This window comes from Idiotropiscis lumnitzeri, chromosome 13 (assembly GCF_059441095.1).
Source record: "Idiotropiscis lumnitzeri isolate Australia: NSW breed Sydney's pygmy pipehorse chromosome 13, RoL_Ilum_1.0, whole genome shotgun sequence".
NCBI lineage: Eukaryota > Metazoa > Chordata > Actinopteri > Syngnathiformes > Syngnathidae > Idiotropiscis > Idiotropiscis lumnitzeri.
In genome coordinates this window covers 9,198,214-9,210,697 of record NC_142403.1, presented here as the reverse complement: position 1 = coordinate 9,210,697, position 12,484 = coordinate 9,198,214, and the positions used below count along the sequence as shown (strand labels likewise).

Genomic DNA, 12,484 nt, shown 5'->3' with positions numbered 1-12,484 from the left:
GAAAGGTGGAAAACTGGAATAGTTGCACTCCCTCCCTGTGTAATCACTGATTTCATGAGTGCCACTAGATAGGCACCGACAACAATGGCATCACACATTGGCCTCACACTGGGTTGGCCACAATGCAGTGACCTTGGGTTGGTGGCAGAGCGTACCTGAGTGACAAGTGTAATACACAAAGTAGAGGGAACTGCTGCCTTGTGGTTACATGAGTGTCTTTTCAGCTGTGTCATTTTAAAACATATTTTGAGCAGAAATCCGACTTTTCCTGATCTTTGTCAAAGTCACCTTATCAACCGCATTGTCAATCTGCGCGGGTATGAAAGTAGTCGGGATATCTTATCTTTTAGGAATGTGAACTAAATGGAGCTGATGAGATAAGCCCTCAGCCCATGTCATGACATTGAAACAGGACCAGACTGTCTATTACCCTTCTTTGCAAAATATTTTTCTAAAATCCAGATAGAAACATGGCTATATGTTTACTGCTCCGATGTACTGTATGGAGTTTTTTTCCCCTCATATGTCCATCTTTGCAACAAAACTGCTGTATTTGAAAGCGCTTGTCCACTTGATCACAGTTGGTTTCCAATCAAATTTGTGTTGCAATGCAGTGAGTAGTATTCGCGTGAGAAGGTTGAGGGAAAATGGAGAGAATAGAATGCCTCTGGCAAGCCTGACTGGCCTCAGAACAAGAATTAGGGAGTGAGACTGGGCCAGTTATTTTGTTGATTGCCTACAGAAATCAATCAAGGCTTGCTGGAGCAAACTAATTGAATTACACAAGTGGGTCTGGCAAAGGGGTGTACTATTGGCAAAGCTGCTGCAAAATAATGACAGGGTGGGCAGACCATAACTTGGGGCACTTTACACAATTAATCACTCATGCCTCAAACCATCCATCTCCTCCTATTTTTGTTCTTCTTGTCTGTCTTTTCTAGTTTTGCCCTCAATCTTTTCATTGTTTTTGTCTAATTTATTTATTTAATTTTACTTCCCATAAATAAGACTAGTGGTCCCCAACCAACAGTCCACAGTCATTTGGTACAAGATTGCGCAGATAGCACTGGGAATTTACTATTGTGTTGCAGTTAAACTGTCATCGCGTTTTTGCGTGCTAACAGTACATCAGTCCTGCCTTAATCAAAGTCAAGTTGGTCGCCACAATGATTGCTTCCAAGGGCCAACATCAAAATAAAAGAAAAGGCATATAGATATCCATGTGCATTACTAAACAAGTATTGGCATTGTGAGATCAGCTAGCTTACTTTAGCAGTTCGGCAAGGCAGCCATCTAAAGTCTATAGACCAGAGGTGGGCAAGCATTTTGATTGGCGGGCCACAATGGGTTCTATAATTTGACCGAGGTGCCGGACCATGAGAAGATGGATGGAGTGTTTTGGTAACCTCACCAACATTTAATGGGCCGCGTGTGGCCCCCGGGCTGTAGTTTGCCCACGCCTACTATAGACCATGAACCATTCCGATTCAGAAAAGGGAAGGAAAAAATGGTTGGGGACCACTAAAAAAGGCTCTTGCTGGATCCTGTTATTGCAACTATTCATTGGTTTTGAATGTAGCTTAAATTCAGGTATATGGTTCCAGTTTGTAGTTGTCGCCACTGAGCATGTAAGCTAATTCATACCATGTGGCACGGTTCAGTTCAAATGACCACGGGGCAGTTTGGAATTGTGCATTGAAAATGCATTGACAGCAGAATATAATGGCAAGATGGCGTATCGGCTACGCATAAATGTGACATTTTGAAATGTTGCGTTCCGACTACCCATAAATAAGAAACTCATATTTTAATCCCCTTTCAGAAATATTCTCCGTTATTTATTTTTTCCTGAATGGAACTGTCATATGGCAAATATACCTGTGCCCACTGACGGGATACTGAAAGGTGGAACCCTTAGGATTGGATATTTTGGGTCACCCAACGTTGATTCAAATATTGCGCTTTCACAACAGCTGCAGCTGTAATAAAGCACTGGACACATACAATCAAAAATAATCAAAGTTTTAAAAAAAAAAACTAACTTAACCTATTCCTACCTCATGGTGGAAAATGAAAAGAAAAATATGAAACTGAAATGTGTTTAGCAGCGAGCCTTGAAACACTTGGTCTTTAAAAATGATCAACTCTGCATTTTTCTCACCTCTTTCCGTTTGAGTGGTGAGAAAGACCTTTGATAATGCATCCCTCTTGAGCAAGGTTGTCGTCACTGCATGGAAAAATACTTCAGACCTCTCTGAACATTTTTATCTTTTAAATGAAAATGATCATGGGAGTCTGCCGTATGACAGCAAATACGGGCAATGATCTACAGAGCTGGAATTGTAGGCATTTTTTTTTTTTTTTTTTGTGGTCATTTATAGGTTTTTAAATCTGAAGGTGTGGGGTAGGGTGCCGGTAAGGGGGTCAAGTTAGACAAAACTCACAAGAGAGAGGGTCAGGCAGGGTGAGAGACTAGTTGCATAATAAGTGTGTTTTAAACAAAGGTGAGTGCGTGGAAATTAGTAAAGATTTCAAATTGTTTTTAGCGGAAGCTGCTCGAAATTCTGCAGGCAGCGCACACCAGAGTATAAGAGCCCGAAAAGAGAAAGCTCTAAAATCTACCTAATTATTTTTAGCTCTCAGTCACCTAAAGACTAGGATATTGTAAGTGTAACGCACAACGTGAGCTAATTGGTAAATGGACTTTCACTAGTATACCAACGAGACATTACGATAGCTAGTCATTAGCCACCTTTGTCATGGCTGTCTCGGTGTGATCCACCCTGAATCCTGAATAAAACAGTTCACATAGATTACTAGAGGCCATGTGATCATTAATCTGCTGTGCGGTGATTTTTAAAAGAATGTCTTAGATTAAGGGGAGTATTGACACTGGTCTATAGTTGTTAAGACTCTCAAGGGTTGAGGTTGGGTCTTTAAAACGTGGAGTTTGCATTCTTGACGGCGGAAGCAAGGCTTCCCTCCCATAGAAACAGCCCCGAGTCACTAATGCACAGGCACGACTGCATATCAATTCAAGCTTTGCTATCATAACTTGTTCATGATGGAGTATTGCCAAAATCTAAATGTTAACCAGTTTGATGTTGTACTGTATTTTCCGGACTATAAGACGCTACGTTTTTCCTAGATTTTGAACCATGTGGCTAATACAAAGGTGTGGCTTTTCTGTGGATTTTTCTTTCAATGGTAGGGGCGTTCTATAGTTCTGAAAATACGCTAAATAAATCTTGGGGTTTTTTTCTCTTGGGTCAGTTCTATTTTAATTACGTTTTACGTGTTTACGTGTTAAAAGGGACTGTTTTAACAATCTGTTTATTTACCCTTATGTGCATTCACAGTTCAAAACGTTCTGTACATGCAGTAAACATTTTTTTTTTTTTTCAACATAGCAAACTGCGGCTTATCCCCTGGTGCGGCTTGTATATCGTGTTGTTGTTGGTTTTTTTTTTTGTTCATTTTCTAATGTACAATCCGTGAAAATACAAGAGAAAGGCAATGAACTTGTCTGATGAACTGCGGTTGGAGCCGTATGCTTCTGTCCGTGCCTCAAATAACACAATTATATCACTTGACATGAAGTAGATAGCACTCCAGTTCCTTCTTTCTGACTTTTGTCGCTAACCAGAGTTAAATAACCAGCCAAGAAACAATAATAACCTCCTTTGCGAGAGCCTATATGAGTCCTGTGCCGATGTGAGTGGCGATGCGTGTGAGAAAATGATTGACGCATCTCTTGGTCAGGCCTTCTTTCTCTGCAGTCTGTCATTGGCTAATGTTAAGAAATAATTATTAAAAATTAAACTGGAGGCATAAGATGGGACCAAAAGCATTTATTTTACCAAAAGATCTTTTAAATAATATTCAATTGTCAGCAGTGACACACATTGAGGTACATAACGGGCACAAAAATTATTATATATTATTAGCATTTCGAGTTTCACCGTCATTGAAACATTTGTTTCAAATAAGATAAAAATGGAAAATAAATGCATGCATTCCCTCAATAGTGGTTATGTACTCTTTTTCTGCTTCTTATTCTAATTTAATAAATGGAGGGTAGCAGTACTACAAGCTGTTAGTGGCTCCGTTCTTCCTTGACTCCAGGGTACAATTTGAGTCCCTTTTCTGGCCCGAAGAGTGACTAAATATGTCACACACATTCATTCAATATAATAGACAGTTGAACAGCAACGTCTCTTGTGTGTGTGCAACTGCCTGAGTCCGCAGTGAAAGTGAGCGTGGTCACTGAAGTCATTAGTTTTGGCGAACACATGATGTTTTTTTGAATTTCAACAGATTATCGTCCCATGCCTAATGTAAGACCTTAAGTCGAGTCGCATGCTATTTGCGCTGAAGATTCCTACATGTTTGTGCTACAGATCCCATCAGTGGGCCAGAGTGTAGGTCTCTTAGGATTGTTTCTTTTCCTAATAGTGATACGGTGTCAAAGGAGTTACAGAAAGCCAAAATATATAAATATATCGTGAGATATTCAAATATAGTCCAACATGAGAAGGAAAGGACACAGTTGCTCTGGGTCTTATCATATATATATATATATATATATATATATATATATATATATATATATATTACAGCCATTGATGGTGATCAGAGAAATTGCAGCGGGCCAAGACCTCAACTTTAATCAATTTTAAAAAAGGGCAACATTGCAGACTTAACATGCAATGTGTGTCGGAAAAGGTTCAGGTCTGGTGGCACAAAAGATGTATTTCAAATTACAAAGTATGACTCTTTGAATATGGGCCGATCAAGCATCTCATAAACTATGAGATCCTGTGAAGTTTGCTTCATTTACTGAGGGACATTGCCTGGAGCGTCTGACAGTTCCTGGCCGAGATGAACATCGCCAGTGCTGCAGCAACCTCACAAAATCACCCGACCTATAGCGTCAGCACAAGAAGGTTTTATTATAAGGGGACCCATTTTGAAGACATCAAGATGGCTGTGACGGCGGAGCTGCAGAGGATCCCGGGGGAATCCTTCCAGCAGTGCAGTTACGCATGGCATAGAAGGTTTGGAAAGTGCGTTAGACTCCAGGGGGATTAGTTCGAAGGGGAAAACGTGTAGCTTGTGGTTTGGATTTGAAATAGATTTTTTTTTGTGACACCAGTACTGACACACATTTCTAACACACTTCATAGGATCACGGAAAGGCTCCATAAATTGCTTTTGATGGTCCGATTATTCTTATAAGTGAATACCCATACTGTGAGCATGGTGTATGTTTTAATGAGCTTGGGAAGGATACATTTCTGCAATTATTTCAGACCTGTGATTCCACTTTAAAAGAAAATAAAATAAGAAAATGTCATTCCAGCTCTGCCAAACCGCAGACCGGCTGAGTTGACTACATGAGATGAAACTGAGAGTGTGCTAAAAAAAAAATCCGGGACAATAAAATGTTGAAAGCAATACATATTGGCAGTCTTCTTCAAAGGCTGTCTTATTGTCCTCTATGCAAACATTTTTACGCTATGGTATGTTTGTTGGTTTAAAAAAAAAAATAATAATACCTGTAGCTTTTACGATAGTGACATGAGTATATGTCTTCTTCCACTCAGTTAAATTTTCAAATTTTAAAGAATGTCGGACTTGTAGTCTGAATGATGTATAATAGAGAATATTTTACTTTTTTATCCATTTACTATTGAAGTATATAGAATGTATTTTATAAATAATTGGTGAAAAGATCAAAGGACATTGCCATGGATTTTATGTAATTTTAATAAATACGATATTGTGATATTTGTAATTTTTGTGAATCTGTTTATTGGAGAGCACTACTCGGACAATTGTTAAAATAAATGTTGACATTTTCGTACGTATTAAATTTAACGTATTGTAATCCTTCATATAAAAAAAAGTGTCATTTTAATTTGAAAAGAGCAATCTTTGACTCTCAACTAAAAAAAAAAAGTAGCGCAAAAAAAAAATCCAGATTTTGTTAAGTTTAAAATGTTAAATAAAATACAAAACAAGTGCAGTACTCACATAATGATGTATTTAAATTAATATGACATAAACATGCTGTAAAATCACTGTAAATTTAGGCTAGAGGAGGCATAAACTATACAGTGGGCAGCGGTCTAATACTTTTGTTAAGGGCTGTACAAAAGAGTCTCAAACAACTGTAAGGTTCCCGTGGAAACACTTTGCTTGTCTTTAACCATGTATTTCTAAATATTCACTTTGGGTAAAAAAGTGTTTCCTTTTGATAAAATCCCAAGCTATTATTTTTGTTGTAGATTTGGCATATGAACGAGGTGGGCAACTATGAAAATGTACAACTTGGTGTTGATCTACATTCGGATTTCTCTGCCTTGGCGGCGATCAGCACTGAGTGCCATTCTAGTTGACTGTAAAAAAGATGGATAGGAGCACCTCGGATACAGTCTAACAAAGTATTCTGGGTGGTGGCTGGTACATTGATGTTTCTTGGATCAACACTAATGAGCTGTGTTGCAGCATTTGTCTGGGAAGCCTGGGCTGCAATCTGTTTGCTGAACCAGCCAGAAGCGCTAATGATATCATCAGGACATGCCGTCAACTGTGCTCTAATGCGGAATGATGTGACGCCCGTTGTTTCACCCCACCTACCGCCCCTCCCCCCCCTTCTTTCATGTTGCACCTAAGTGTTAGGTGGAGTTCATTTGCACATTGAAAGGATACAATCTTTAATCAGATAAGAGAGAACAATCTCAGAATCAAACAAGCCCCTATGGATGTTACACTACCTAAAATGTTGGAATTTCTGAGAATTTATAGGTGACATAAATCACCCATGGGTTACAGGAAGATAATCTAACTTGTTTTAAAACTCGTAACATTATGCTGTATTTTGTTGTTGTCTCCCTTCACAAGTGTTATGCAAATTGTTTGGTTTAATCCCTTTTAGTTTACGCCGCCATCTCAATGCCTTTTTCCAATAGCTTTCTTTACATTTGCATTATTACTTTGTCCTTTTAATTTTTGTCGCATCCAACTGCTTCCAACAAATTTGCTGTGACTGATTCAGCCTGCTGTTTTATTCATTAAATTTGTTCCCTTTTTATCCGTGTATAGCGGATGCTGGAGGGGATCGCGGTTTGTCATGGTGAACTGTAGTAGCACTGCAGAGAGAAGCACATCTTGATGAAATAGACCGAGATGCACCCTGTTTAGAGAATTTTCAGACTTCATTATGTACTGACACCACCCCCCCCCAAAAGAAAAAAACTAATCAAGATCCTCCTTCCTTTTTCTCTTTTTCTGTCTGTCTCTTCCTTTCATTCTGCTTGTTTTTGCTGGATATGGTTGTTTCCAGGTGCCTTGCAGATCGAGAACAGCGAGGAGACAGACCAAGGAAAGTACGAGTGTGTGGCGTCCAATTTGGAAGGCGTCCGCTACTCGTCCCCTGCTAACCTTTATGTGCGAGGTAGGGAGAACACCACTGTTTGACCAAAAAAAGGAAAATGTCTGCACAATCCCCTTTTATTGTCATTACTGTTGAGTTTAACAAATGTTAATTACTTCACTTCTAGCTCTAGCTCTATTTTAACGAGTATAAATATTTTAGCACTGATAATATTGCCTGCCCATTGTGTAAATGAATGTGCACTATAAAAACCAATTCGTCGTCTGACCATCTGATGTTCTTCTGTATTATGATGTAACACTTCGTTTTGTGTCTTCCAATGCCATGCCCAACTCGCTTGGAAGGAAATGCGTAGAACAAGAAGCCGTATGTCTTTGCTTTATCGGTTGCCAGACACCTTTTTAACTGTAATTTTTCACCCAAACAAATGTTTGCCCTCCATCCAACATGTGGAAGTTGCTTAGTTTTTTGTTATTTTCAGGTACTGGAGCAATACGGTAAGTCTGGATTTTGATTGAGTGAAGAGGGATTAGTCGCTTCCAATCAAAATCGAAAACGTATTAAATGAGCATAAACACAGTGAGCAGCACTGTATTGTAACATGCTATCATCTTCTGGAGCATAATTCCATAAAGTTCCTTAGTTCTGCTACGTTTTATATATTTTTGTAGTAGTACTTTTGGTCAGCAAAGCTATGGGAAGGAATCAGTCTCAAAGGACACATGCAATATGGACAAAAGCCATCACGCTCCCACTAATGTAGAAAGACAATGACTCCATGTTTAGTGAAGTTTAATAAATTGAAGCAGATGCACTTTCACCATGTATAATTTATATGGCACATTTTAAATAAAGATGCCTCGGTGTCTACCCAGTTTGTTCCTTCTGCTGTGTACCAAATAACTTTGTTCCCAATAAATAATTCACTAGTATGACATTATAAATTGGGTCAGGGCTGGTATTTGTACTTACGTTTGCTATTGTATGACCGCAATAGGGAAAGTCATGATTTTTAAAATACGATGCTCCAACACTCACTATGTGGTCGCTCATGCAGCTAATGACATATTAGAGTGAAGCGCTATACAGGAATTATTACATAATAATAATGGGAACACTTGGTACAGCGTTGGCATTTATTAGAAGATTATTTGATTGGGAGACAACAAGAAGTAGTGATAAATAAATAATTCATGCAGTTTCCCCAACAATGGCTTCATCAGGATGCCTTTAGTTAAACAGAGTTCGCAAAGGTCGTAATTATTCCGGTGCTCTCACTCTACTGTAGGTAATACACTTGAATGGTGTCAGCCTTTTGTCTGTTTTCAGTTCACTTTTGTCAATCAATTCTGATTCGTGATGTTGACAATGTTTTTGTTCACAAGTTGCACCTGAGATTAGCAGCTGTAGTAGAGATACATTTCTAAGGATAGAGTCTTAAAGATGATTGTGCCACAATTATTTTCAACTCTGCATCAAATACAAGCCTGTAACGATGTTGCAATTGATTCCTGGTCAATCATTGTCTCTTGAACTGCAGCTTCTAAATTCAGCCCAAGCGTGTCTATTTTCCTTTTTAGTACTCATTAGTTTTTCCTTATTTTGTATTTATTTAACTTCCTTCTCTTAAAAAAAAACATAATTAGCCATCAGAGGAACTTCTCCTTGTGGTCTTAAGGAGCTTTTGAACCTAAAATTATGATACGCATGATCTTTACTCCAGTGGTGCCTCACCACTTCTTTCTTTTTTTTTCTTACCAGCAACAATGAATGATCTTGATTGTTTTGGTTTATTTATTAAATATGACATTTATTAAAGGGGTGGGCAGGCAAGTGTTTTTTTTTTTCAAAATGGGTGTCACTAGTAGCAGGGACAGTGTGGGGGGAAAAAAAAAAACACGGGAAAAGGGATTGAAGCAAAGGGAAATGTAGCTGCAGCTAAACACCTTGAGGTGGCTTTTTTTACTCTCTCTGTGTTTCCCCTATTTTTCTCTTCTCCTCATGTCATTGTGTTCTGCATCAACCCCTTTACATCCCTCAGAGCTTCGAGAAGGTTGGTGTGTTTTTTTTCTTTTTTACTTTAATGAACCCACAATTGAGAAAAGAAAAACTAAATGTTGAAAAAAAAAATAGCTAGATTTGCCTATTACTTTGCTCAATTCATTTCTAAATTAAATACATGTTAATCCAGTAAATTCAAACTGCTAAATTAATTTGAAAGCGTTTTCTTCTATATTTCCAAGGAAGAAATGATGAAATAAGACCTGACTAGTTCGGGTTTTTTGTTAATTTACTTTTATGTTTGCATTGTGGGGCCTTTTCTCGTTTTGCATCCTCTGGTATTGCTTCTGCACAAAAAAGGCTTTCGTGCATGTGTTGTCATGGAAACCCAGCACGTAAAAATAACAGGACATGTTGCACGATGGAAGAATGTAACTGCGCTTGCATGCCTGTCCAGGACACCTTTGGCCGCATTGTACTTTTTTATGCTTTCTGTGTCTTCTGTTCCATTTTATCCTTTCCTTGTTTTTTCTAAAAGTCTTTTCCCCAAACATGTTTTGGCTTTCCCTTGGTTCTCGTATTGTTTTATGTTGTGATTTGGTGTGTTTGTCAGTTTTCCTTTTTTTTTCCAGTTATATTTCATAACGTCTTTTTCAAGTATAATTTGTTTTTCTTTTTTTTTGCGGATTTGATTTTCCTTTTCCAAATGATGCTGCTCTGCTTCTTGACTCTTGAAATGCATATGGAAATGCCGAATGAAAGTGTGAATACAGCCAGCGTTTCTGTCATCTTGTTTAAATGTAAAAAGCCTACACTGAATTTTTTTATACTTGAGTGGGCATCACTATGGTTGTGTTTAAGGAGGCCATCAAGTGGATCGATAGCAATATAATATAATATAGAGACACAAATAATATCACTATAACCACTCATCCACACGAGTTACAGTTTGAACATGGGAGCCAGCTAGTAAAAATAACACTTTGTTTTTCTATGACTTTTTGAAAATTATAACATAGCAAAAACAATGTCAAAAGCATCACTATCAGACACAGCTACAAAAAATACTGTAAACTCTTGAATATTCAAACTGGGCAAGAACCAAACATTTTGAGCTATTTCAAATAATGCATTTCAACTGGTCGTTGTAAATATACACACTTTGCCTGAGACATGTTATCTTATTATTGAAAGGCACACATTAAACAACAGTAGGTAGCTCTGATGAATATGTGGGAGAATAGTGCAAGCACAAAATGAAGTTTCAAGTTATAGAATTAGAAGTGCTAGTGTAAGACAAAAAAACAATAATTGCAAAAATCTATCAGTCTGATCATTTTTTAAAAGCAAGCCACCCCATGAACGCCATTTTTTTCTTTGATTTAACTCGGGCTGCGCGTGTGTGAATTGGATTATTTGTCCAACTTGTGTAACAATGCGTTTAAAACTTGGGCAAGAAATTTCTTTCATGGCTGATGTGGCGTGACTTCAAGCCAACCCTTACGTCAGTTCAGAAGCTTCAACATGTAATTGTTCAATAGGCAATATGTAGCGATTTGTTTTTTACTGCCATTTCGAAACATTTGAAATTAGCAAAAAAGGTTCTCCCCAGCAAATCTTAATTGACCGAAATGACTAATTTGTTCATATATATATATATATATGCAAAACATTTAAGACTAAATTGAAGGACACCAACAAATAATATTTCATCGCAAAACCTGGCAAAGTCCCACTCCGAAAATAGAGCCTAATGAAAAACTAGTGACATTTAGTCACTTGGACTTTGAAGTCAAAATGATGACACTGATGCAGAAAGACTGTGTTGTTAATGTACGCATGTGCATGTATGCCCTCCTCTGATCATATCTGCTTGGTTCTCAATGTGCTCGCATGTCTAGCTATGTATCTGTGTGTGACGTTGGGAAAGAAAGCTAGATTACACCTTATGTTCTCAGTGGCCAAATTAAACTAAAAGCCTGGCTTTCCGAGTCGACTTTGGTAGACAACCCTCATAGACCTGAGTGTATTAAAAACATTTATTCTTGTGCAAATATATGAATGCACTCCCAAAGTGAATGACAACACTCAATGAAGGGAAAGGCACATCGAGACATACTTGAATGACAACTGGCAGCTTTTCCGTTTGAATAATAATAATAAAAAAAATATATAAGTTGATTCACCTACACATCTCTGCCCCTGTAATGATTCCTGTCACATTTCTTTGCGTGATAATTTCCATCTTGATGAGATGCCCATAGACCCTCTTTAGCTTCAGCACAGCCAAGGTATTAATACAGGCCGACCCCTGCAGCTTCTATGTAAATTTTGTAGACTTCAACCACAAAGCGTGACAAAAGGATCTCCATATGATGCCTGTGTCCTCAGGCTGAAAGAGGGTGTAATCTCAGCTTCAAGGTGACACTAAAGGCTGCACATTATTTTGGCTTCCCCATTCATTTTAGGGCAGCAAAACCTGCCCTACCAAAGTGGCCAATAATGTCCACCTCCTGTTTTTTTTTTTTTTTTTTACATCTTTTTTTGGTTTGCTTGTTTATTTTTGGGGCACAAATCCCTCCACAACACCACCCACTTTTAAACTTAGTGGAGTACTCTGGCGTTCTCTCTCGACTGCTTTTCACCTCGTTCACTGTAAGTCTTTTTGTCTTTCTCTCCACATTGGGGCTTGAAACAAGATAACGTATCCAAATAGAACTATGTGTTTGTTGTTTTTTTTCCACTCTATTGCAAATGGGCCGGCTGGGCTCCTGGGCTCTGTGAATGAGAAGCCTGTCCTTACCAATGGGATTTTTTTTCCCCTCCTAATTCACACGCTACAGTTCAGAGAGGAAAGCACAGGCTCGTTCTAAAAAAACACAATGTTGACTTGACTTAGTGGCAGGTGATATATTGGAACTTTCCATGCAGCCTAAATTAGGTACCAGCCACAGCCAAATATACCCCTCTTTAGCTTGTGCCCACTTTACTATATCATTCAGTTCAGTATAACACACAATAAGTCTTGCGATTGTCATCTTGCTGATCAGTACCACGATATTCACTCCGCTTTATTTTAATACC

The 12,484-nt window shown here is 38.3% G+C and overlaps 1 protein-coding gene across 9 annotated transcripts in view; it reads left to right on the top strand.

Annotated features, from left to right (window-relative positions):
- ptprsa (protein tyrosine phosphatase receptor type Sa) overlaps positions 1-12,484 on the top strand; it is a 199,558-nt gene that overhangs the window by 127,987 nt on the left and 59,087 nt on the right. For 8 of the 9 annotated variants that reach the window (XM_088313263.1, XM_088313262.1, XM_088313260.1 and 5 more), the window contains one exon: positions 7,349-7,459. In XM_088313263.1, coding sequence (XP_088169389.1) covers positions 7,349-7,459 — 111 coding nt within the window. Of the gene's footprint in view, positions 1-7,348; positions 7,460-7,482; positions 9,453-12,484 lie in introns of those variants that run through there. The other variant, XM_088313264.1, reaches the window with a different exon arrangement.